We start from the raw sequence: 27,847 nt of genomic DNA, 5'->3' as shown, positions 1-27,847 counted from the left end.
GTCTTCACCCTCTTTCAAAAAAAACCCTGCAACATGCTGGCCAGATCCAGCTCTCCCAGGAGTTCCATGCAAGGGCCACCCACCAAACTTCCATAGATAGTGGGCCCTGGCAGGAACTAAAGGCTTGGGGTGAAGGCCAGGATCCATATCACTTGGGGCTGGTGATAAATCTGCTTTTCCTACTCCACCTGTTGCAGTAGATGCCATTGGTCTTCACCATCACGTATTGACCTTCAGTGGCCAGACAAAAGAACATATCAGAGACAATCCATAATATGAAATATCCATGAAAGCCCTTTCTAGTGACTGTACAACCTCTCCCCTTCTTTGTGATTGATCTGGCAGTCCCTTCCCTGGTGTTTTCTTTGTGCCTCCAAATAAATATTCAAATAGGGAGCTTGACCAGAGTGGCAGATATTAAACGCAGGAGGATGGATCCATAAGCTTTTGCAAGGTCACCTCTCTTCAGCGATTCAAATGAGCTTTTGAACATCAAAGCCCTGGTGGTCCTCTGATGCTATTAACAAAGAAATAAAAGTGAATTTTACTTCAGGGCAGCGAAACGTCTAGAAGCAAAGGGGGATGGGTCAGAATATATCTGTTTAAATAAACAGGGTCAGACACTGCCGTAGGAAACTGAGTTACTTAGCAAGTGAATCAATAGTGGGTTTGGGGGTTTTCTGAAAGGTTGTACAATAAAGAGAGACAATTCCAATTTTAAGAAAAGGGAAGGTTTCAGACAGGCTCTTTGGCCCATTATGCTTCCAGGTTTTTGCAGTTCCAGTGTTGATTCCCATAATACATGTGGACCTGCACAAGCAGTAGTGGTCCAGATATTTTAAAAAGCACAAACATTGACCAGTGCAGACATCCCCCTAAGCAGTGATTAAAGCGGATTACACGTTTTTCTAGAATTCCCATAATCTTTTGGCATCTCTTTAATCTCAATGTGAAACGTGTTGCTTGGAACGCCACAATGTCTTTCAATGTCTATTTTCACCAGTGCCCTTAAGATCATGCATTCGTCTTCCATTTCCTGTCCCTCGCTTTGTACTCTTACACCGATTCAGCCCTTGAAATTGATTCCTTTCATCTTACTCTAACAATCTTCTCTAATATGTACTGTCTTTCCCTTTAGACACTCTGGAATGTATCCAACAGGGTCTGTGTAAAAGCAGAACAAATTTTGTCTCATGCAGCATGACTTCTCCTTCCTTTCCTCCCCCTTGCAGCTTCCTACATGCTCCCATATGCTCTGGAGGGTTGGGGGACACCCCCCCAAACAAGTAGATTTGGGGGGAAGCATAGGAGGCTGCTGGGGGAGGGGAGAAGAAGGCGAAGTCCCATTGGATGAATAGAACTCTGCTCATTTATATCAAGAGAATCTTACTCTGGTGAACAAGTCTGTTGTAATCTTAATTGCTCACTGTTACAGAATAATGCCATACATATTGATAGCTTACAGAAAGGCCCCTCCTGACTGGTGTTTTATTGTGGGTCTTTTCTACAACGTGTTCTTGACACAATAATAGTGCATTAGTGGTAGATTTAGTTTAGTGGTAGATTTAGTGGTTCTGCTTTAGTTTGTTCTGCAATGCTTCCCCAATGCTGCCACAGTACTGCTGTCCGGAGGGACTACGGGACAACAGAAGTGGGATAAAAAATACACTAGAACATCTGTGGGGTATAAAGTTACAGGATTTCAGCAAGAAGTTACCGGATGTGCACTGATTGGAAATGAAACAGTACGACCACCCCAAACCTTTTGCAGGTGCAAACAGTATTGAATGATCGTGCATGATCACTTTGATAGCATCATAAGCACAAAATAATCTTGAATGTGTAATTGAAAGGAGGGGTCCCAAGACTCCACCTAAAAAGACCAGGAAGCTCATCACTATCCTGATCAGAGGGACCAGGGAGGGGAAATCATCTGGAAATGCATTTATTTCCCCCCTCAGCAAGAAGCATCATCTTCTTTAAGAAATCCTTTTTCACTTTACCCATTCTTGCCTTTGTGGTTTCTCATTGTATTTGTCATGTACAAGGTGAGATGGGAGTGAAAAATAAGGCATAAAACCTTCACATTTCTTCTCTCACTTTATTTTTCTGCTGTCTTGGATCTTTTCTAGAGCTTTCTTTCCGCGTCTGGATGTGTGGAGGCAGCTTGGAGATCGTTCCCTGCAGCCGAGTAGGACACGTTTTCAGGAAGCGCCATCCGTATGACTTCCCTGAGGGAAATGCGCTGACCTATATCAAGTAGGAATGGGTGACTCCTTGATCCCAGTTCAGGAAACAGGAGGGTGGCAGAGTGCATTTAGGCCCAACTAGGATATAGTGTTTGCCTGAAGGAAAGAAAGGACACTGGGGCCAACTTCTTAAGTTATTTGCCAGTTTTCTTCCTTCACTCAGGGACTTGAGTATGAACCCATATGGAATTCATGAAAGCTGCTTGGATATTCCTGGCTAAATCTATCTCGTTTCTTGCTGTTTTTGTTTATTTGTATTTATAGCAAACACTTCTCTAATACTCTGGAAATAGTTTTTTAAAGCCTCTATATACATTGGGTATATACTTTATATACTTGGAAAAAACCACTATACTAATGCAGAGTAGTGTGTGAGCTATACCCTAATTAAATAGCAGTTTATAAAAACCATTGAAGTATATTTGACAATGAGCCCCTATTTAATGTAAAAATATGATTTTTAAATTAAGGGTGGCTGTTTATCATGCAGGAGTACAGTTGCACAGGCTCAATACTTGTGGTCTATAGTAACCCAGTGTTAATTTCTGTGTGGGTTCTCGCAAACCGCTGATATGTTTTGGCCAGAATTAGACATTATGGAAAACATGCGGCTCCTGCCAAAAACAGCAGCCCCGGTTTTCCTCTTCTCTTCACCAGCAACACAAGTTTTTCTACCCCCGCACGGCAGCCAGTAAATCCCTGTTCAATTACCCTCCACTCATAGCTGCTTTGTGGCATATGTGGAAGATCCAGATGTCTCAACCCTCTTACATATTTTGCACCTGTTATGACCCCAAGTATGCAGGATGGTTAAGAGGCTTCTGGATCTTCCGCATGTGCCACAGAGTGGCAGCAGCTCTGAGTGGAGGCAATGGATTGAATCCAACATCATGTGAACAAAGTTCTGCTTGCACAATAGGACTTCCTCTGCAGTCCCTTGTGTTGTCAATTTTCCAGAGCAGAGAGCTGAAAGGGAGAGGAAAGGATGGAGAAGTCCCATTGTGCAAGCAGAATTCTGTCCCACTCACACGCGAACACCACTGGATACAGGAAGGACAACTGAGTGGCTGCCATAGAATTTTGTTAGCTGCCATGGTGGGAAACCAGTGTACCTCTTCCTTTATTGGGATTTTCTCACAGGAATGTGCTTGTGTTGTTCCGTCTGAACACCCCCCCTCTCTTTTCCATGTATTCTCCCCCAAATTGGCTCTGGATTAGGTTCAGGAGAACCCCCACAATAGCATGTAGGGGAAGGAGAAGGCCAGTCATTCCATCAGGCAAGCTTAATAACTATGTTGAATTCTTCCCTGCATATCCAAGGTTCTGCGGGATATAAATAACCTTAGAGAAAATAACAGTTGAATAGCTGTTTTATGTTGATGCAGCCGTTGGGATGGATGAATCTGTTGTGGTCTTGCAAGCTCAGAGATGGGGTGCAAACACCACCACCCATCAATTGGTTCCTGTTTTGGGGGAAAGGTACAAGCTTCGTGATGACATCCCTGTGCTTCCAAATTTGCTGGCGATGAGAATTTGGGAGGGTTGGAGTTTCCATAAGGGTGACTTAATTTCATGTCATGACAAGCGGTACAGTAAATAACCGTGGTTCACCTTTCGCATCTGCAGAAATACCAAACGTACAGCAGAAGTATGGATGGACGAATACAAGCAGTATTATTATGAGGCCCGGCCATCTGCCATTGGAAAGTCATTTGGAAGGTAAGCATCCCAAACTAGGCCAATGGGTATTCGTGTCAGATAGCTCTTATAAGCTACTCTTCGGGAGAGCTGACAGCATAGGCACTCTCCCATGACTAACAGGCCCCTGGAAACATGATTCGAACAGCTGATTAACACATTCTAGTATTGATTGGTTTTATATTTAAACATAAGTTCATCTCCTGCACTCTATGGTAGTGGTTCTGTATAATCGAAATGGCTTGAACTAGATGACTTTAAAGGGGATTAGGCAACTTTTGGAGCTTTAGCCTATCAACAGTGACCAGTAATGAACATGATGGTTATATCCTGCCTCTGGGATCAGGGTTATTATGCCTCTCAATACCCATTTCTAGGAGAAAGCTATTGCTTGTGGGCTTCGGCCTCTGGTTGGCCATTATAGGATGCTGTACTAGATACTAGGCCTTTAGTTGGTCTGATCAAAAAGGGCTCTTCTTACCACATTTCTAGGCATAAGGTCTACCTGACAAGGCAGCACTTTGCCAGGGATTCAGGCAAGGGGTTTCACTATGGGGATGGGTTTTTTTATGTTTTGCAGATTCATAGCTGAAACCTGCTATATATGACACTGATTGGCTGTCACCCATCATGTTCCTAAGAAATCTCTCATACGCAAAATCCGCAGAACAGTTATGCATTTTAAAATACCATTACAGGTTAGGTTTTTTTTAAAAAAAATATTAAGTCAACAATTTAATGCATCACACTTGTAAAACGTAAAAAGGAAGGCCATCTTGAGAGAAGGGCAACACCAGTGACTGCACCAGCATATGATTTGCTGGTATGTATGTCTGCTTTTCAGTTTGTGAAGCCTGAGAAAATGAGTTTTGTTTGGCAGCTGAGGGATCCATTGTGACTTCACTTTTTATATCACCATAAACAGATCTCGGGCTGAGGTGACGGCGTTTACCTGACCTCCTGGCAGTGAGAGTAGGCAAGACGGTGAAGTGGTTGTTTGCTGTGGAACCTTATTGGCTTAGCTGGTGCCAACCTCCCCACCGCCTTGCCCCTCACAGTAGGCTGTGGAGACTTTGCTGCCGGGAGGTTAGGTAACCACTGCTGCCCCCGCCCTGCGGTCTGCTACTGTATATTACCTTTCTCTTTACCCTTACGTAACTGGATCCTAGGCAAAGCAAGGAGAAAGATGCTACTGGGAGCAGAACAAACACTCCCATGCTACTTCAGTTTCTCAGTGAGCCGTAGGATACACCCATATCTGGCCCATGCAGCCCAAAAGGATTCAAGATGAACAGAGGAGTGGGACTACATTAATAGATGCCTTGGGAAAGGAGGAAGAGACAGGCAGAAGAGGTCCAACCTAGCCCATCAGCCTGAGATTCCTCCCCGCCCCCTGCGCTAAGCTTAAAATAGAAATTACAAAAGCACCTCTGATAGGACTTGTTAGCATAGGTGTTGTGAAAATGTGTCATTGTATTGTTTCAGTAGCATGTGGCTGCACTTCACACATTTGGGCATTTTGTAATCTTTGCTTGTGTTCTGCCTGTGTTATGAGAATCTCTTTTGTCCACATTCACAAGGAAGATAGGAACAATTTGCTTTTGCTTCCAGTATTGTGGACCGAGTGGAACAGCGCAGGAAACTGAACTGTAAATCCTTCCAGTGGTACTTGGAGAACGTCTACCCTGAACTCAAGTGAGTCATCCTTTGAATCTCAAGTAAAACCACAGGATGTATATTTAACATTGTGGGAAGGAGGAAAGTGGCAGGTGCCTTCCCAAGAGGTAAAACATGCTTGTAGCACATTGGAAAGATGCATGACAAATTGGAGGTTCTTTTCTGGAACAGGTATCTCCATGCCTCCCACCCATGGGCTTGACATGGCTCTGTTTGAACCAATGCCTCTTCACTATGGCAGCTTGAACTTTTGAGGTGGGATTAGACAACTGGGAGCTCATCCACACTTCTGCTTTGTCTCGTGCCCAGAAAGCATGAGTCCAAGGGATTTTCCACTTGTCTCATGTTTCTAGGCATGGTTCCGAGTGGTTTTGTGTTTCCTCTGCTGCTTTTCCTGGGAAAACCTGCTCCTTAACCCTGAACTGGAGCAAACATAAATCTGTAGAAAACACGATTGATGTTTGCTCTGATTCAGTGGTAAAGATCAGGTTTTCTGAAAAGTTGCTATGGGAAACGGTAGAAGGCACAGTTGGGTCGAGCTTAATTTATTGTGAAAGGATAAAGCATCAGAACCTCATAAGCAAGGTGTAGCCTTCTTTCATGAGGCATCCTAGAAGGCAAAAATATATAACCCACTCAGAGAACAATGGAGTTATGTGGTACATCAGTGGGAGTGATAGAAATGAGAATACATATGCCGGTATATGTTGTAATATGTTTAGAAGTTATAATCTGTTGTAATTAAAACGAATAAGACTGATTCTGAAACCTTTTGCCATAATTTGAAAAAGATCAAAAAGTCTGCTTGCTTAACAGGTACAAACTAGTTAGTATCACTGAGGTAAATGTGGTGTAAGATGCACCTCACTTCTTTAATTACTGAAGTATGAAAGAGCAGGAGTGGGTTAGTTAAGGGGCCTAGTTAATCTTGGGGAAAACAGACTTTCTTGTGTACAATTTGTAGCCCAAGAAAAATAAACAGTTCACATATATACCTGCTTTAACATGGTATTATCATTCTCACAATTGGTGTTCTTCTTGAATTCCCTCAGTGACTTCAGTTGATTGCAATATTCTTTTTATTGCTGTGTTTCACTCCAGAGGTGGGATAGCATTTCTGTGTCGTGTGATACTATTCTCATATGTATATGGAAGATTTATTTTTATTTTCTTCTGGATTATCACCATCAAATATAGAGATGGTATTGATAATTTGGCAATTTGTGTTCTGGCTTTGTTTTGTCTCTCAGGGTTCCAGAAAAGGAGCTGATTCCTGGCATCATCAAGCAAGGAGCAAATTGCTTGGAGTCTCAGGGACAGGATACAGCAGGGAATTCTCTAGCAGGGGTTGGAAGCTGTAAAGGGACAGTGAACAATCCTGTGGCCACTCAGGTGAGGTGAACTGAAGTTGGTCCCTTTATTATTTTCTACTGCTTTTCTACTACTTTACTGGGGAAGGTAAATGTGTGCATTTGAAGCATGGTGATCTTGGTGGATCCCTTGGCTGGGCAGAGGCAGTAGATAATTTGTGGACAATAGGGCTAGGCCTCATCAGGCCTTGCCTCAGTTCTTCCTCCAAGCCACATTGATTCTCATTTTTGGAAGGCAGAGAAGGAATTGACTGGGATTCATCCTTCCCTGAAGGTCTTCCTCAGACACTTGAGTGGACCTCCTTGATAAAGTGCTTGCACAGCAAACCATCATAAAATGGGTTGCCCACAAGGCTACCGCCTCACGCAGCACAATCCACAGGGGCAGCAGATCCGGCGTCCAAGGAATGCATCACCCACTGCTGCTGTTGCAATTGCAGTAACAGCTGTGGTGTGCTTCTTGGAGGCTGGAGGCTGCCTCCTGGGCAGCTTCTCGCCCCCCCAGTACCACCTCTATAGCAGCCTCTTGGCCAATAGGAGGCACTGCTGGTCTCCTCCCACCCTTATTCCCATTATTTTCTTCTTGGTATCTGAAGAAGTGTGCATGCACACGAAAGCTCATACCAAGAACTAACTTAGTTGGTCTTTAAGGTGCTACTGGAAGGAATTTTTTTATTTTGACTATGGCAGACCAACACGGCTACCTATCTGCAACTGGAACCTTATTCCCATTGTTGAACTTCACTCCCCGCACCCTTATTCCTGATGGAGATCTTCACTCACCCCTTCTTCTATGGCAGGGGAGACCTTCTGTGGTTCGCCTAGGGTACCAAAATGTCTTGGGCCAACCCTGGTAGCCCAAGCTCTTCTTCCGAATCGGCGCTGCTTGACATGAGCTTTTTTTTCGGTCAGACATCTCCCCTCTGGCCATTTCCTTGGCCCTTGAAAATCAGCACAGCCTGTAGGTGTACAGCCAGAACAGATGAGAAGGGTCAGGGAGAAAATTCAGAGAAACTCACGGAAACCAGCCCTCAGGGTTCCAGCATTGTGTGGGCAGCAGTTGAGATACAGTGCCCACATAGCATTGTTTGGAATTGGGGGAGCAGTGAAGAGAATGGAGAGCTAATGTGAAGAATGACCCAGATCCACTTATTATCTTACAATTCCATTACTATTCTGTTTTACTATTGCCTTAAGGACATAGTTCAGATGTAGAGACAGGAAGTCCCTTGCCACATGCAGGAGCTGTCCAACAGAGGAGGAGGAGGCAGCTATTTAAAGGACATTGGGAACTATGGTATTGTGAAAACAAACTTTTATGTCTTGAGGCTGTTTCACACAGTGCACAGTTTTCCTGAACTACAATGAAGGACAAAAAAAGTGAAATCAATGCGTAATATCTGCAGCTGTGGTGATTCCCCACACATGTATTGCATTACATGTACAAGGTATGGGGAGGCCACACGTTTACCATGGATGTGATGGTCAGAATCTACAGACCACTTTTTTCCTACATGGAACTCTATAAATAGTGATACCATGTAAAACAGTATTTAGTGGCTCCTAATCAACCAGATTTGTTGGATATGGGAATAATGCCCACTTTATTCCCCCCTGAGCTTTTCACCATTTCTGTTTGGTATGTAAAAGTTAATGGCACTACTATCACACAGGGAATATGTGTATGTTGATCCTGGGTGTGGTTGCACACGTGTATTATTAATATTATTATTATTAATTGAATTTATATACCGCCCTATACATGGAGGTCTCAGGGCGGTTCACAGAAAAGATCAACATAAAAATCACAATATATATATAATCAAAATAAAAACAACAACCCAATAGCACCCCCCCCCGAAAAAGAGCCACATTTTAAAAGGGCATAGGATGTCAATCAGAACAACTACTAAAGGCCTGGTTAAAAAGCAACGTTTTTGCCTGGTGCCTAAAGGTGTATAATGAAGGCACCAGGCAAACTTCCCTGGAGAGAGCATTCCACAGAATGCAAAGCACGGAATTAGATCCTGCAGGTTGTAGGAGTTAGACGTTATGGCGACAGATTGTTGTAAAGAATTTACTGCTCTAAATCGGTTTAAGGCTGTGCACACATTGCCAGTTTAAAATGCAGCTAGGTCATAGTGTGACGTTGGATTCCTCTAGCTGGCATGTCCAAAGTCCATTTGGGGGCCTAATCCAGCCCCCCGGTTGGTTTAATCCAGCCCCTGTGGTAGTTTATTTTCTGGGGTAAAATCTTCAATCCTAACAATAGTTCAACAACTTAGGGGTAAAATCCTATAAAATGCTGAACAACTTCAATCCTAAAAAAAGGTCAACGACCTTGCTCTTGGCCCCTTGGTCGGCCCCCACGGCCCTTCACTTCATCAAATCCGGCCCTCTTTGAAAAAAGTTTCAACACCCCTGTAGATAAATGTGGATTGTGATTAACATTGTATGGACATTGCTTCCCAAAGCAGTGCTGTGAGTGCATTGGATCCAGAGCACACAGCCTAAGACCTTTTCGTTCACCCAGGTTTTTATATTGGTGTTTTAAATCTCCAGGAGGGGGGGTGTTTCCTCTCCCTTTTGCAACAAAATTATATTTTTCTATTGCTGATTATGATGTATTAGTATTGTTTTGTTTGTAAGCCACCTAGGGGGGAATTTCTTTGTGAATAAATATTGGCTTTGCTTATTCTGGAGTAGGTAGCAAATCCCCTCTATGTTGAATAAGAATCAGTTGCAAATGCTCTCAAAATTGGCTTGAAATAGTAGCTGCTTTCTTTATAATTCATTATGGGCATTCATAATAGAACTGCTCTATAACCTAGCAGCTCATGCTATGTGTGGCAAAATCCTCTCGACTTTTTTAAAAATATATTTTTAATTATTTCCTGGAAAGAGAACAATACGGAATAAAATACAGAACAAACTATTGGAGTACATAGTAAATAGCCACAAACATAACACGTAGCTACAGAATCTTGCTTTTTGCAAAACCCTTTAAACTTCAGTGGCTTCTGAGGAATTTATTCCAGCTGACAATCTCGACCGGGAACCCTTCATTCAGATGCTGTCATATAGCAAGGAAGCCGCTTGAGTCAGCAAAAGGTCGCAGTAGGATACTGGATGCCAACAAATGCTCACTCACATCTGTTAATGGTTGGGAATGAGCCTGCAGACAGCGTCCAACAAGCTGTTTGATTTGACTTGCTGTGCTATTTTGTCATTGTTTGAAACTGCTGAAATTCATTGAACTGTATCTCTGTCCTGGGAATTATCCCAGCGAAGAAGGCGAATGTTAATTGTCTGTTGGGAAGGATGGTTATTAGGTGGGAGGGTAAATCAATGAAGTGGGCTTGCCCTCTTGCTCTGTGTTTGTTACTGGTGGGTGTCTATGCTGTCTCCCTAATGATAAATTGCATGTTTTGCCACCATAGACAATAGCTACAATCATGTTTTAGAAACAGGTTGATAACTTTCCCTATTGGGGAAGATAAGTAGAAACTGTGGCCTGTTCTAGAAAAAGCAAGGGAGGGGGGAATCCTCAGGCCCAAGGCTTGAATGTGTCCTTACTGATCTCTCCATCAGACCCTCGGGATGGTGCCCAGGCTTTGCCCCACCCCCAAGCCTCTCCCTAAGCCCCACCTCTCACTGGTCCCACTCTGTCCCTTCCTTGCACGCTCTTGCATGGAATGTGTCCTTGCACTGTGATACTGCCTCTTGCTGGTCCAGATGGAAAGAGGTGTATGGGCTGTATGTAAAAAAACCCGAACCCTCTGTTTTTTGGATTGTTGTAAGGTAAGGCTACTGCATGGAAGGTAAGAGGCACATCTCTTGCACTGCTCAGCTGTGCCTCTGACCCCACCCACTATTGTCATGTGACCTTTGGGAGGTTTTCCATAAGGGGATGTGGCCCTTAGGCTGAAAGGTGTTTCCCTGCACGCCCTGGCCTTCCACCTCTGCCAATCATGGGAAAAGTTTGTCCAAGGTTGAAATCCTTCGACAAGCTGTTGTCTAGCAAGAGGGAGAGCCAATTAGTATCCTTTGAAGCACGCCTCAAAAGCTCTTTTTTAAACCCTGAATTCTTTGAGTGCTCGATCTTTCCCAAACTATATCAGGATTTCAGTCTCTGTTTCCAAAACTGAGTGTCCTTCACATATGCAGTGTTTCTTGCCTTTTTCCTGCTATGTTTCCCCTCTATACTGAAAGCTGCTGCTGCTGCAGGTTCAGTAACCTCTGAAGAAGTAAGTGGACCCCTCCTGCTAGTTCGCACCGTGCTTTGTCCTTGCGATCACAGGTACATGCATTCCCAAAGGCCATTGCATAGAGAAATTCAGGTGACGAAAAGGTCTGAGTCAGCCCTTTTCTTACAAGCAAAAGCAACATGCACTGAGCACTTGATGACTTAAAGAGGTATTGTGTTTCCATCACTGAACTGTGTTCTTTTCTTCTTCCTCCAAAGGAGTGGATATTCAGTGACCCTTTAATCAGGCAGCAGGACAAGTGTCTTTCAATCACCTCTTTCTCTGCTGGCTCTCAGATCACAATTGAGGCATGCAATCAGAAAGATGGCAGACAGGTACTGTGCTTCCTTAATCACACTTCCCCTGTTTTATTGTGGTGCCATTGTAGTTTAGTTTTTAAAAATTATTGTATAAGGGTGGTTTGGGATACAATCCATGGTGAGATCATAAAGCTGGTGTGTTTGTGTGTGTGTGTGTGAGTGGTGTGAGTGCCATCCAAAGCACACTGGCCACGCTGACTGGGGCTGATGGGAGCTAGAGTCAGACAACATTTGGGGGACATCTAAGGCGTTTAAAATAAGAATAAATAAAGAACACTAGTAGCAATTTTAGAAGTCACAATACAGCACAGGTATCGGGAGTGGTGGGGTTGGTTTGCACATCACACTTCATGGCACAGGTAATATCTAATATGTGTTCATGTCACTGGTACAACTCTATAGAAAAGGATACGGAAACGTGTTGCTTTGCTATAGCATATGTTATGCCAGAAAAGGTAAAAACTGGCTGCTTCCCTGCGTGAGTTTTAAAGACTAGGGCTCAGCTTAAATTTCTGATTCAGTCTTTTGGGGGGCGGGGAGTATCTCGAAATTGAGGGTGGAATTTTGGGGAGAATTTTCTGAAAGGTTATGTGATGAAACTTACCACTGGTGGTGAGTGGCAGTGACTTGTCTCCCCCCCCCTCCTCCCCCCAAGCTACTATAATATAGGGTTGTGTAATGGTTCTAGGGGTTGCTCGTGCGTAAGCCGGTGCAAACTCCTGGCTGGGTTGCCTGAGTGAACCTTTTCTGTCCGGACAGCCACTCTCTCTCGTGGCTGTCTCAATCGCTGGCAGAATCCGTCAGTGGGCGTTTCTTAAACTTCTTCCGGCAAAGAAGCTCTTTGACGCCCAGTCTCCTCCTACTCTCTCTGCGTGAAAGCCTTCTGCGCAAGAAGGGCGTAGGCAGCGGAGGACCTCTACTCTCCCCGCTGGTCCCCAGCAAGGAGTCATGGGACCACTTCGCCGCTTCCCTCATCTGCCCCCCTTCTCCACTGGTGCTACGCTGATTCTCTTCCCCAGAAGATGGGCTGCCTCTCCCACTCCCGGGACGCTCTCTGGAATCCCTCTGGATTTTGCTCTCTCCCTCCGTCACTGATGGCAGTTCCCTGACAGGTTGCAATATGTCCGGGAACTCCTGGTGGTCATACATGCCCATTCGGGGGGTATTTTACATTTTAAATCAAATGCCCTGGATTTGGGGGGGGTGTTTTTTTAAAAAGTGTGTGTGTGGCTCTTGTTCAGGGTCTGGCTCTGGCACAGACAACCCTGGCTCAAGCTCGAGAGCGCCAGGGGGGCTATTGCTATAAGCTCAACAACTTTTGTGTCTCAGTAACCCTACTATAATAAACTGTATTTTTGCTATCGCCGAAGGTGGGGTGGCTGAAGCACAGTTATTTGTAGCAGCCCTCAACTGGTGGCCAGGTTACACGCCCCACCCCTCCTGCAACTTATAGCTCCTCTCAAACTATGCTACGTCATTACATAGTGTCATTTCAAGGGAGATGTGGGGCGGGAGAGGGAGAGATCGTGACCATGACTGGCAACTCCTATTTTTTCTCCAGGATACCCCTGGAACAGTGCTATATCATGACAAAGCATTGTTCCAGGTCGCAGCAAAATAACTGTTGCTTTTTGGTGGTCTCTAAGAGCAGCCCTGTTTGTTGCTGCAGCTACTTGCATGTGTGGCAGCAAAAATACAGTTTGAAGCCTCAAGGGGATTTTAAATAAGAAAAGGGGCAGAAAAGAGAGAAACCATTGAAAAATGCCTCCCTGAATTCTTCCAGTCCCCCTCCAAAAATTGGCAACCCTCCCCACAGTTTGTTACCTGCCAAATGGATGTAAAGTAGGGGTGGGATTCATCTAACCCATAGATCAGCAAAGGTTCCAAATTCCTGGTATGGGAGGTTTTTCTATTTCTATTAATAGCTGCGACACAGAATGAATCTGTTCTGCATGAGGGAGTTGACAAGTCTAAACTAAATATGTGCAGCCCCTCCTTCATCTCCAGCAGTATCGACGTGTTCAGGTACTCCTAATTGCCTATATGTCTCTGTTTTAAAAAACAAAACAAAAAACAAGGACAGAATTCCTTTTAAAACCTTGCACATAGAGAACATAAGCGCAAGTTTCCCAAGAGCTCTGGCTAATGTAGGAGCGCCCATAAAAACTGTCACAACACATATGCCCTGGATAAACTCTTGCCGTTGAAATTAGGGCTGTGTGAATGTCCCCGGTGAGTTGTTCTTGCCTAAGCCTACCTTCCTCCTCTGCTGGTGACCACACGCACACCGGCCTGCTTTGGAACTAGGTCACTAATTTCTTCTTAAGTGCTTTCACAAAATCTTCCTCCCTGTGGCATAGCGAACTCTTGCTGCTGCTGCAGAACTCATCCTCCATTGTCTCTTGTGCCTAAGAAGCCAAGTCTCTGTCACCTGCAGCTCTTAGCTGGTGTCCTTTTTGAAATGGAAACAATGAAGGAGCCATGCTTGCATATGAGACCAGTACTCTGCAGTCTTCTGGATTCAAATGGAATCCAAAAGCTCAGAAGCATGGTTCTTCTTTTTCACTATTGTTTTTTTCCCCCAGCCTTCATTATTATGAGCCTTTTAGCAAGGAATGTTTCTACAACAATTCCCATGCTGCTTTTTGTATGCGTGCCCAAACTCAAAACTCATCTCAGGAATTGACCAGGGTAAAGAGGGGGCTAAAGTGAAAAAATAAGCTAATCCTGTTTTGGCCAGGAAAGGAAATAGACGTTGTGGATATGGCATTAGCCTCTGTCTGTTGATTTTATTATTTTTCACTAGCCTTTTTCTCCATCATTCTTAAGAATCCCAGATGGCATCCTTCCCAAATCACTGGATTCCTGGAGCTCCCCCCTTGGCATCACTTCATTTAAAAGTGCTGCTTAATAGCAGTGCTTCAAATTTCTATCACAACAGCAGTGCAAGTTACCATATGACATTATGCAAATAAAGCCCTCCACAATAAGCATTTGATATAATGCAAACATACACTGTACAAAAATAACAATTATTAAACACAGTACCAAAATGTCCCCAAAATATATGGCAATCTTCCACGGTTGGTAGAACTCATGCAGTTTGTATCAGGCTGCCACTGATGTGCTGTGGCTAACAAACTAGACCCTGAAAACTCCATCGGACAGACTCTGAAAATAGTGGCAATGTGTTGAAATAAGCTGGGTTATGGATGGACCTTCCTCCCCCACAACAAACACTCTGTGAGGTGAGTGGGGCTGAGAGACTTCAAAGAAGTGTGACTAGCCCAAGGTCACCCAGCAGCTGCATGTGGAGGAGCGGAGACGCGAACCCGGTTCACCAGATTACGAGTTCACCTCTCTTAACCACTACACCACACACAAAACAGCTTTTTTTTCTGACAGCACTCACTGGTAGGGACTACTAGCACTGTTTTTTCTGCTGCCTGTGGTAGACATTTTGCACTAGCACCCATGACACTTTTATCAACATATGAGTATACCAGCATCCCCCTTTTTACATAGATAGATACTAAAAAAAGACATTCTCATTCTAGCACTGATGTACAAAAAAGGCCCTTTGCAATTTTTAACACACATTCCCCCCTTTTATCAGCAACTGTGGCAGATGAATAAACAAGTGAAGCAGAATCCCTTTTGTGGGGACCAGATAATATGTCAATAGCACTGAGCGGGGACAGCAACATTATAGCACCAGAAGTAGAGTAGCACCAGAGAGAGCTTAGAATTGCACATGTAGTTATATATCAATCCTTCTATCAAAGGGAGAGGGCATTCTCTCCTGCTTCCGCTAAACTGTGGACTCCCCTCCTTGCAGACACGTATCTGGCACCTTCATTCATTTATTTATTTTGTCTGTCATGGGTGCTTTAGCTGAGTTTCCTGCCTTGCAGGGGGTCAGACTAGATGACCCTTGGGGTCCCTTCCAACTCTACAATTCTACAATTCTATGATTTAACGTTATTTGGCAAAACGTTAGAATCAAAAATAAAAGCAGGTATTGAAAATATCCAAAAGATGATTAAAATCTGCAGTAGCTAAAAGGAAACAAAATACATGCAACTTCTACATGTCTGGCTAGGCTCACCTAAACAAGCATATTTTAAGTTGGTGTTGAAAAGAGTACAGTGAAATTTCCTGCCTGATGCCAAGAGGCAGAGTTCCTTCTGAGATGCACTGAAGGAACATCTCTTCACCCTAGTCTTTGGCACCTGAGATAGATACATGTTAGAATCCACCTTATTCTTAGCATAAATTGTTTTAATATTGTATTTTTATATTAAGTAAGAAATCTTATAATTATAATTATAATAAATCTATTTAGTCAAACAATCCTATTTTTTGTCAGCTTTTCTACTTAGTTTATGTTTGTCACAAGGCAAATATGATGATTCTTTAAAAAAGCCCAAACTTCTTACATTTTCTTTTTATGTAAGAATTGGGACAATGGAGAATTGTTCTTCCATTAAAAATATTTTTGCTGTATTTCTGAAGTGTTATCAATAGGTGGTTTTTTTAAAACCTGCTATATTAGTTGCACTGGAATGACTTAATTGCCATGTTGAGGAAAATAATTATTCTATGTTAGATGTGTATCTGGGTAGAAGAAGAAGAAGAAGAAGAAGAGGAGGAGGAGGAGGAGGAGGAGGAGGAGGAGGAGGAGGAGGAGGAGACACCTATTCCCAAATATTCTGAAAATCTTATTTTGTTATGGACAAATTGGGTGTGAAACATTAGCTGCTAGCGGAAAGGGATGGAAGTTTATCATGCCGTTTCTTCTGTCGCTTGCTTCCAGAGAGGGGGAAATGGAACGCTACAGGAACAGACAGATTGCCATTGCAGACACACATTCACACACAGAGAGATTTTTCAGGTGCTTGGATCAGCATCTACTTTATAATAATCTGAGAAAACATTCCTTTCTGAATGTGACCCCTGCAGCAGAATAGCACTTGGTTTTTTTAGTAGGCATTAGCTTCCCACAGCTCAAATTCTTTTGGTTTTGTTTAGTGCATAGCTTGAAGTGAAGGGGTTTCAAAGTGGGAATGAGAAAGATTAGCATTTGTAGTCCATATATTACACAATCTTTGATTCCAGAACACTTGTTTTTAATGCGGTTTCTGCACATGCTAGTATAGAGAGAAGTGAGGGGCAGATGGGCCGTGTACACCTGGGAAAGTAGCCGATCTAGGAGAAGGAAAAGTCTGATCGACGTTTTACCTTTTTCTAATTTTCTTTCATTCAGCCTCTGACCCTTTCTCTTCAGAGGAGGGAGGGCCTATTTTCCCTCCCTGCTCCTAAACATCCCTTTCTCCCAACCACCTTTACTCAGTATGTGGGGAATTGCTGGTAGTCGCATTGAGGAGACACCATTTCAGCAAGGCCCAGTGTTTGAGAAATGTTGATGTAGATCTGGGCCCACAGGCTTGCAAACGGCCAACCAGTTTGCATGCATGATTCAGACCTAAAATATTAGCCAAGGTCAAACTTGAATGTTTTCTTCTTTCTTCCTTTTTCCTATGGAAGATCTCATCTCCACTCTGCTGGCCCAAGGCTGGGTTATTTTTAATAACTCTTTTGTGCACTCAAGCCATCAGATGTGAAATTTCAAACGAAGCTGTGTCTTGTACAGTGACATTACGGCTCTTTGGGCCGTGTCCTGGAAAATGGAGTGGCAAGCCTGGATGTGTGTGACGGGGTGGGGGTGGGAGGTTAATGAAACCAAGCCCACCATTTACAGCTAACTAATTACAAGATGCAATAATTGCGGTAATACAGTTCCCTACATGTCATCCCTGCCCTCCGTCCTCACTCTTGTGCCCTCTCTCACCTTACCTTTCTGTTGAATCGGAACAACTGAAAAAGATTCTGTTGATACAACCGCTGCGCTTTCAAGTTGTGCAATTAATAGAGGAGTTTCTTTCATTTGGTGTCGTTCGTTAGCGGGAGAAAATGCTTGCTGGGTGCTCTGCTGCTGCTGCAAGCCACTGCTAAGGAATGGGCGAGGGATATCAATCCTACTTAAAGAGGTTTACAGATCAGTTGGCCTCTAGTCCAGAAAAACAGCAAGATACATGGGTCTCTCAAAGGGGCCAGGATGCTGCTGGGGGCCAAAGGAAGGGAAACATCCCTGGCTAATTACCATTGACAGCAATCTCTGTACAATGGAAGAGCTTGACAAATCACAGCTGGTCCCCTTACAGACAGTAAAGAGTACCAGGATGATCAAGTCTAACCCACCACAATCTTGTCAAAATATGCATTAGATCTGTTGATCTGAGATAGGGAGGTGGCTGACACACAGGGAAAGGTGGCTCTCCAGGCACTGTAGTCCTAGTCCACTAAAAGCAGTTATGGGGACCCTAGTGAGGAAGCTTCCACCCTCCAGATGTTGCTGAACTGCAACCTCCCATCATCCCTGGCCATTGGTCAGGCTTGCCGAGGCTGATGGAAGTTGTAGTTTGACAACAGCTGGAGGGCCAGAGATTCCCCACTCCTGACTTGGAGCTTTAAAAATAAGAGCCAGCACTTTGAATTAAGGTTGGGAACAAATAGGCAACCAATTCCATCGAAATGGTATCAGATTAATATACCCTGCCCAGTCAGCACCTGTTATTAGTCAGACAGTGGCATTCTGAACTGGCTGAAATTTCTGAGCTCTTTTAAGAGTTACTTAAGGGACTGTCTTCTCCAGGAAACTCTACAGCTGGCCTACCAGGCTAAGCTTATAGAAAACATTTCATCCTCTCCCACTGCCTCTAGATCAGAGGTCTATACTCACTGCCCTCAGGCAAGGGCTAGTCCCCACCCCCAGCAAATCTTTTTGGGAGTCCCTCCCAAGACTACACCAATTTTGGACGTGATGGCAAAAGGAGGGGGGGGGACCACAACAGGGAAATAGTGCTAAAGTGGACACGTTTGAAGCTCTCCACCTCACCAAGTCCATTGTTCTGCAAATCACACATGCCACTTTTGGTCATCAGAATGGTACCTCCCTTCCTGGAAGAACTGTAGCTGCCTAACGTTCAGCGTGGTAACCCTATTCTTTTACAGATTCCAAAGTGTTTGCAGAGCAAATACTGGGTGTCCTTCAAATCATCACAAAGAGAACACCTGGTACTTACACAACCTTACCATATAAAAAGTGGCTACTGAGATCAAATAGGTTTGTTAGAAAGGGGGCCCCATCTTGGATTTTGTGGAGAGTTTTAATTCTCTCTCTCATTCTTCACCCCTTCCTGCACACTGTTGCTTTACTGGGTAGTTCTGCTTGTATGGGAGATATGGTCAGTCCACCAACAGAACTGAAGGAGTCCGATCATGAAAGTGGGTTAAATATCAATGTATAGGATGCCAATGTTAAATCATTAAATGATTCCGTAACGTGGCAGTAGGCAGAGTGCTTTGAAGACGGCACAATCGATTCAAGACAAATAATGATCTTGCCAAAGGAAATCAGGTGTAGCAGGTGGTACTTCCAAGAAAATGAACTAATGATAATGGCTAAGGAAGCCTTTACTTCAAGTGTTTATAGATTTTAACATCTGGACATTTGCTGGTTGCCCTACAACCTACGGCATATGTCTTGGTTGTCTAAAACTGTTCAGCTTGTCAACCTGAGAAGAATTGCCCGTTATGAATGCGTACTGTGTGCTAGCGTGAATTTTAAGGGGCCAAGCAGCCTGGGTGGAGCTTCTAGCTCTCAGCATTTCCTACCTGGATGTGCCATGAGGTTGGAGGCTGTCCCTTTTTGCCCTCATCAATCAAGCAGCTGAGACAATAGCAATTTAATATCCCTGAGTGGTCAAGTTGCTAAGAGCACCCTGGCCCTCTGTCATACCTGACTGAAGAAGCAAAAGGGGAAAGACGAGCCGTTGGGAAGGGTGAGCCCGTTCAACTGCTGAGCAGTCTTCTCTAATGTGCCACAGAATTGGCATTAGGGAGTTCTCACAGCTATACTATGTTGTTACTTTATTGAGCATTTCATTTTGCCATGCTAGCTGGCTTCTAAGCACACAGGACTAGTTAAAACACCAAGCGGCTATGTTTGGGGCAGGTGAGAGGGTCTAATTTCATGTGCTATAAGAACCTATAACAAGGATGTTGCTGGACTCCAACTCTCATGGCCAATGATCAAGGGTGATGGGAGTTGGACGCCAACAATATCCGGAGGTCCACAGATTGCCCGTACTAAAAAATGGAATCATGCAGTTGGAAGCAAGCCATGGCCAATTCCCTGCTGTCTGGCAGAATCAACTGTCCACCCACTAGCCCTTAATAGATCAGTGGTTTGCACCACCATGTGCCACAAGACCAGAAATGTGTGCACACTACAAAATGCCATTTACAAAGCAAAGAAGCGTAGAATGGCTTGGGTAAGTGAGCTGAGCCACAGCTGTAGGGGAGGGTAGAAAATGACACTCAGTCACATAAATTACTGGTTTTTATATTAATAAGCCAGACTGTCCTTAGCTAAAGGAAACTTAGGGTTTGTGCACACATTGTGCCTGACTGCCTGGCTGCTGAACCAAGAGGTAATAGGTGCACTTACCTGTTCAGAGCTGCATCTTCTTATAAGAGGCTTTGCACTCAGATATCCAGGTACAAAATGCTTGCACATTATCTCAGTCGTGAAGTGTCCATGTGAATAAATGTGTGTCGGTGATGACTAGGAAACCGTTGGGTCCACTCAAAAACATTTGAAAGTGTGTGTGGGGGGGTATGATTTATACTCGTGTGCTTATCCTAACTAATCCAAGCAACACTTCAGTATTTTAGAACTTGGGTAGCAGTGCCTAAAAATAAATTGCCTCGTAAGAAGTAGCCCCGAGTCAAGACATGGAAATTTTGCTGGAGGCAATTCACAAGAGAATAAAGAGAATAGAGAATCTGCTGGGAGGAGGGGGGGGGGAAGCAGCCCAATGCCACTGATTTTACAGAATATATGTGATTCCAAAAGCTAGGGGATTGGTTGCCATTCATCCCCACTCCCAGTCAGAATCCCAATGATCCAAATGTCTGATGCCTTCGCCACTTGTTCCACCCCCTTAATCAGGTCATCCTTGATGCCCCAAGCCTCATACTGACAGATGCAATTCTATGCATGTTTACTCAGAAATAAGATTTCTGTGGGACTTGTTCTGTGGTGAGTGTGCATGGCATAGTGCTGTGACTATTGTAATCATTAGAGACACTGGATACCTTTCTCACTGAGATGTGCTACTGTATTAGAAGGGGAAAGCTCTGAAACTGTCATGCACATGCCAGAAATTCAAAATGGTGACACTAAATAACACCGTGAACAAATACGATTTATTTAGCACTTCTTGAGTGTGTAGCGTCACAGACACAGCTGTGTGCTTTAAACATAACAAGCAAGAAACTAAGTAAAGAAGGGGTCAGGTTAAATCTCTTGATGTTGTTCTTTGTCTTCCTTCCCTTCTTTCCTCTCACAGAAATGGAAGATGAAAGGCAACTTCATCCAGCACTTCGTCAGTGGCCTTTGCTTAGAAAGCCAGTCCAGCAGACTAGTGACCAACATCTGCCAGTCAGACATACTGGGCCAACAATGGCAGCTGCTTCAAGCCACATGATGGTTGCCGGGCAACTTCTCTGATGCTTTTGCATGAGACTCTTGGGAATGGAAGGGGTTAGGGTGGGGGATGAAGTTTGATTATCTTTAAACCCTAAGTATTTTGATTGTGAGCCTCAGCCGATAACTATTTCAGTTGAAATGTCAGTGTTTTTGGATCCATTAACGAAGCACTCCGAGATATATGGAAAGATCCCTGGAAATAGCCCATCTGCTAGCCGTTTCCCCTCTGTGAGTAACTCCATAAGAAGCTCCACAGCAGCTCACGGCTCGGGAAGGGTGCAGCCCAGTAGCCCAGACTTAGGTGTGACTAAGACTGACTGACAACTCTTCTCCTCTCCTCCATTCCTTTCTCTCCAGGGAAACTTGTGCTCTCTGGCCCCATGGAGTTGTCGCAATGGATGTCTGTGACAACGCTTAATATGAACTCCTGGTGGATTTGTTTGGCTTCACTGGCATTTCGACCTGACATCACTTCTCATTTTGCATGTGTGTTGTACAAAAATGCTGTATGAGAAAACTAGCAAGAATTGTTGTGGCTAAGTTATTGGGAGATGCCTAATTGTGGGGGGTGGGGGATGAACGAAGCAGCAGCTAGGGTCTTTATTGTCGTTTTTTGTTTTGTTTCTGTGTTTGGTTCCTCACTGGCGTGTGTTAATATAATTCATTGCAGAGATTCTCTGTACGGCTTCTTGTTTGCTGCTTCTGATAGGGTTGATGGTACATTGCAGTAAGAAACTTAAAACCCCAACTGGTTTTTTAAATGAGTCCTGAAGTGCAAATGCTGTCTGAAAGCACATGGACAAAAGGTCCCCTTTTCCCCTACAGAGGATACGGCATAAGTGATGCTTTTTGTTGTTTAGTACTGTCTTTACCTCTTTTCTTCCGCCACTAGGAAAACAATGTTCAGAAAATGAATGCCTAAGCTATAGTGGATAGGTTATTGGAGGTCACTCTTGAGACTGATAAATGTGAGGCAGCAGCTGCTAGGGAACCATCCATTAAGTCTCATCCAGAAGCATTCAACGACATTACCCTGACAGCCTGTGTTAAAAGCGTTGGTGCTTTCTATGCTAAGCGAAAGGGCTTGAAGGACTCAGAAGAGAACAAAAATCATTCCCTTCTGCCTTCACTAACATGCATGAGAGATATACAGTTACATGCAGAAAGCAACCCATTATATTATTTACCATATTCTTGTAAGCACAGCTTGTGCTGAAGAACCGATGCCCAAATGGTCAAGCTGTGCTCTTGTGCCTGGCCCATGTTAACAAATCAAGCAGAACTGGATTTCCTTCTTAAGACCTAAGGAGTTGCTTCACAGCCTATTCCCAAGACCAAAGCCAGACTTTGCATCTTTGCACAGAGGTAAGGCCAACTTTGCTGGGTTGTGTTTATTTACTTTTTTCCTCTCTGGAGTGTAAAACATGAACTCGGACCATTTGCTGACTTCCTCCTGATCCCGTCACTTTTCCCAGCAGACTTAGAGACTAGCACTTTGCCCCTTTGCTACTGGCTGAAAGCTTGTGACTGCAGTGCACTCAACTAAGACTCTGCTCCTGTCGATATCTGTGTGGGAATAAGCCCATTGAACTCATTGGATCACAGCCAGAGTGGTGTTACTTGAATGTTCTCTTAGTTCAAGGACTTCTGCTTGAGCAACGGAATGTCCTGCCCCTCTTCTCCCCCGGTGTGTCCCCTAAATCAATTCCACAGCCCTCTGGAGAACTTTTGGGAAGGACGCTGGGAATGGGGGGGGGCAGCACCCCCATTGTGCAAATGGAAATCCTTGAGCTGATGGGACATGGTAGTTGAATACCACCCAGTGGGACTTACTGTTGAGTTAACATGCACAATATCAAGTCTCAGATGAGCTGCATGGCACTGCATAGGTTGCATGAGCTCAGTGTTGACATGCAACCCGTATGGCAACACAACATGAATTCTGGTGTGTATATGTTCCCAGGAACTAAACCAGTTTCGAGAGCAGACCCTTTTGTGCAAACATGTTTCCTTTTAGGAGAATGCTAACAAGAGAGGGACCATGGCCTCTTCCACCTGGTTTGAATTATACTTGAATGGGAACAGCAGGAGAGAAAGTCATGGCCTGCATGACTGTTGCAAGACTCATGTTAGTGAATTGTTCCTTGGCACAGCAGTACCACTGTTTGCCTGTCAAGTCTGTGTCATCTCAGAGAACTGAGGTGCTGCCTGCATGCTGACATTAGTATAGGCCCTGCAATGTCCTAAAGAGTCCTTCATGTGGTCACCTTATACCAGAGGTCTTCACTACCACTCCCCTCTCTCTCTTCCCACCTGACTGGGCTTCTGCCAAGTTTAGTTCCCTTTTGAAAAATCTCAAATTAGCGTTATAAACAAACCAGGGATTCTGGTTTAAAGCAATGGTTAATTGCTCAAGAGGCCAGCTTTGAACCATGAGTTAGGAATTGTTTGTTTTAAACCAGGATCCCTTGGCTATATATGTAACGCCACACAAATACATTAATATGAAAGCTAAATTGATCGCAATTTCATGTAGTTTCTGTATATGGCACCAAGTTGAAATCTTTTCAACCATGGCATCATACATTCCACTTGTTGCTGGAACTGTGTAATGAGCACTCAGAGACTTAAAATATGAACACTTCAGACTTTAAATTCTCTGCATGATGTTGATAATTAGTCATGCATGTCTGAATTGGCCCTAAGGTGGTAGAATCATGTGAGAGAACTGTGCCGTATCAGTTTCTGTCTATTAAACCTGCATGTAGAAAGAGTATAGGTGTGTGATTGTGTGCGAGTCCTGATATCTGGAGGTAGAGGAGACTTCTGAAGAGGGGAAGCTGCTGAGATGGCCCTGTTGAGGAAGTAAGCACTTGGAAAGGGCCATTCGCTGCTGTCTGTATCTGATGCTGCTGTTTCTCTGTTAGATCGAGCTGGGAAGCAAACAACTGTAACTTTGGGGGACTCCATGATTGTCTGTTGCAGCCATTAAGCAGGCAACTCTAAGGGATCACAACAGTAAGATTTGGGAAGCTTTCAGAGGTAATGAGAGATTTTCGGATCACATTAGAGGCACTCAAGAAGTATGGCTCATTTAGCAGGGAAATCAAAACCAAGCCTCACACTGCTGGAGCTAACATCAGAGCAGGATGAATACGAGGGGCGACAGTAAGACCTGTCAGTATTATGGCTTGCTTTCAGTATGCGTCTTTCCGCCATAAAAGGAGAAATTACTCTGTTTTTAACTTCCATGCGTCTGCTAACAAAAAGCAAGGATTTCCCCTTTCCTAAGTTGTAGCCTGACAGTTGCAAAGACTTGTATGTTCACATCACTGCTTAAGTGAAGATTACGTGTCTTAATATCAAGCCATTTAAATTGCTTGGTGGTACTAAAAGTCCCCATGCCCCAGGATTCAAACACTGCTTTTCAAATTCAAATAAAATCAATGTGTTTCCAAAATGGCTTCGCTCTACCATTACAAAATCAACATAATATACTACTACTTCCTGTGACATTCCTTTAAAGACCCTGATTGAGAAACACACCTGGGTTTGCAGTCCCCTGGCTGAGCAGCAGGTGGCAGGCATAGTCAGCTAAGATAGTGCTGTGTGTCTTCTCTGGAGGTCTAAATCCAAGCCCTGTCCGGAGTGAAAGAAAGGAGTGGCTGTGCTAAGATACTCGGCAGGTTGGCATCCCTAACCACCTGTTAGGTGCTGTGTCCATTATTCTGTGTGTTGGGGACCACAGACAGAAGTCTGAATGCTGGATGCAGGGAGGAAACCAGCATCTGATTTGGGGCTGGGGTTTCTGGTCCAGCAGGGGATGCTTGTCTGGGAAGCCACCTTCCATGGCAAAGACCTCCCCCCACCCCCCAAGAAAGCCTTACAGTGTTTTAAGTAGAGGGGCTGAGTGTAGCCTTCAGCTTGGGAAATATGCAGTCAGAATGAAACAATGACAAGTGATTTCATTACCAGGAAAAGGTGGAACAGGGATTTTTAAAAGATTTAATGAAATCTTATCCAGTGTAATTGGATGTGCAGAATGGGGAATTAGCAGGATTTATTTAACAGGAGCCAAAAACGCTGTCCAGAAATCCTTTTGGAAGGCTTTGTTTTCTCCTCTCCTTTCATTAAAATGCACTTTGCCAAAAGTAATTTATGTGGATACAGGTTTGTTTTTCCCCTTTCCCTAACCAAAGCATGTACCAGAACGTGTCAGGATGCTGGAATAAACTCCACTTCTGAAAATGTGTTTCAGCATTTTAATTGGGTTCCATCTTAGGCTGCATTTGCATTAACGCTTCAGCACAGGATTACTTCTGGGACTGCAACAACCATGGGAAGGCGCCTCTGCAGCTGTAAATTCACACCTCCAGTGATAGCTCAATGTTACACCAGCTTTAGCTGCTACTAAAAGACCCAGCAGTAGTTCCAAGGGTCTAGGCATGAAAAAGAAACATGCAGGCAGAATTAGGATTCAGCACGAGGTGGAGAGTTTCTCAAATGGAGCATCACTGCAAACTTTATTCATTTCAAACTGGCAGATGGACACATTTATCACAGCACAAAGTGCACTTTGAACATGGACACAGAAGACATGACAGCCTCAGGAAGGTACCTGAAGTTAACATGAGCACAGCATCAGGAGTACACAAAAAGAATGCAGTCTCATGTAAAGGAGCTTGTACCCGTGCTAAATTACTATTATAAACACCCATGTGGAATTTCCTGGCTTTAAAATGGATTGACCTTTCTTACACCTCCGTTTTTATTAGTCTTTATCAGCGGTTAACTTCAAAATAAAGTCTGCTGAAGACTTGAAAGATGCATTACATTTTAGATACCAAACAGTGATGCATTTTGCATTGTCTGTGTAGAATTTCTTGGGGAGAGATTTTGATTCACAAACTTAGCCCGAGGCATGTATTCATGTTTTTACACCCTTGTATATATTCAGCGGCTCTCCTTGACTTTTAACATTTTGCTCCTATGTACATGTGTTCTTAAGATTTTCGGGAACATGTTTTTGGAGACTAGGTCATGGGAAAAACTCTTACATTGCAGTTATTTCCCTACTTGCCATGAAACTCATTGGGTGGCCTGGGGCCGGTCACTTAATCTTAGCCTAACTTACCTCACAGGGTTGCTGTGAGGATAAATGGAGAGGAGAAGAACTATGCTGAGCCCCTTGGAGGAAAGGTGGGATGTAAATGCAATCAGTCCACTGATAAACAAATAGAGTGTAATGAATAAAGATTGATTACATGCCTAGCCTTTAGTACTGCTAAGACATTGCTTTCTAAAATACTTATTTATTACCATCATACCTTGGAAGTCGAACGGAATCTGTTCTGCAAGTCCGTTCAACTTCCAAAACATTCGAAAACCAAAGTGCAGCTTCTGATTGGCTGCAGGAAGCTCCTGCAGCCAATCGGAAGCTGCAGAAGCCCCGTTGGACGTTTGGCTTCCAAAAGAACGTTTGAAAACCAGAACACTCACTTCCAGGTTTTGATCATTTGGGAGCCAAAACGTTCGAGAACTAAGCTGTTCGAAAACCAAGGTACGACTGTATTTCATTTCTGTTCCACCCTTCACCCAAGGCACTTTACAATATAAAAACACAAAAATACATACCACAATAACAAAAACAACAATACCCTCCCACACACAGTTTAAGAGGACATAGATTGTTGAATTAGCCAGAGGCCTGGAAGAAGAGGAACATCTTTGCCTAGTGCTTAAAGATAAGTCATGAAGGCGTGAGGCAAGCCTCCCTGGGGAGAGCATTCCACAAGCAGTGAGCCACTGCAGAAAAGACCCATTCTCATGTTGCCACCCTCCAGACCTCTCATGGAAGAGGCAAACAAAGAATTGTCTCAGATGATGATCACAGGGTCTGGGATGGTTCATATGAGGAGAGGCAATCCTTGAGGTCCTGAGCTGTTTAAGGCTTTATAGGTCAAAATCAGAACTTTGAAATGGGCCCGGAAACTAACTGATAGCTAGTGAAGCTGGGCCCGAATTAGCATAACCATCTTGTTCCAGTGAGCAACCTAACCACCGAATTCTGCACCAACTGAAGTTTCCAAACCATCTTCAGAGGCAGCCCGATGTATAGCACATTGCAGTAATATAACCTAGAGATTACCAGAGCATAGATGACAGAAGTGAGGCTATCCCTGTCCAGAAAGGGGCACAGCTGGGCTACCAGCTGAAGCTGATGGAAGGCATTCTGCACCACCAAGGCTGCCTGAGGCTCCAGCTCAGGAGGATCCCCAAGATGAATACCTGCTCCTTCAGAGGGAGTGTAACCCCATCAACAGCAGGCTACCTCCCATCCATCTGGTCTAGGGAAACTAAAAGTGCCTGAGTCTTATCTGGATTGAGCTCTCATCCTTGTTGGCTCTCATCCTGTCCATTACCAAGGCAAGACCTCCACTGCCACGCCTGCAAATGTAAAGCAGAAGTAGAGCTGTGTAATGTCTTGTTAGTCTGCTGTTAAAGAAAAGCAGATGGACACTGGCCCAGAGTTTTCACTAAGAACTGAACAGACATGGTTTCAATGAATATCAGCCGCCCCTGGTAACATTTCCATGGGAACCAATGCAAAACACAATTGAAAGCCTGTAGGAATGTAACCATTGTTAGGGCAGATAAAATGCAATGTGCA

General features: G+C 44.0%; 1 protein-coding gene across 3 annotated transcripts in view; it reads left to right on the top strand.

The window, feature by feature from the left end:
- Positions 1-21,855, top strand: part of GALNT16 (polypeptide N-acetylgalactosaminyltransferase 16) — a 145,684-nt gene extending 123,829 nt beyond the window's left edge. For 2 of the 3 annotated variants that reach the window (XM_081186229.1, XM_081186228.1), the window contains exons 10-15: positions 2,133-2,259; positions 3,876-3,968; positions 5,559-5,642; positions 6,875-7,016; positions 11,460-11,576; positions 21,038-21,855. In XM_081186229.1, the coding sequence (XP_081042355.1) occupies positions 2,133-2,259; positions 3,876-3,968; positions 5,559-5,642; positions 6,875-7,016; positions 11,460-11,576; positions 21,038-21,175 (701 nt within the window). In that variant the 3' untranslated portion in view covers positions 21,176-21,855. Of the gene's footprint in view, positions 1-2,132; positions 2,260-3,875; positions 3,969-5,558; positions 5,643-6,874; positions 7,017-8,191; positions 8,292-11,459; positions 11,577-21,037 lie in introns of those variants that run through there. The other variant, XR_014005840.1, reaches the window with a different exon arrangement.
- Positions 21,856-27,847: the final 5,992 nt, after the last annotated feature.

This window comes from Podarcis bocagei, assembly GCF_964188305.1.
Source record: "Podarcis bocagei genome assembly, chromosome: 1".
Lineage (NCBI taxonomy): Eukaryota > Metazoa > Chordata > Lepidosauria > Squamata > Lacertidae > Podarcis > Podarcis bocagei.
Note: the sequence above shows the minus strand (reverse complement) of the source record. Positions and strands in the feature narration are given on the sequence as shown.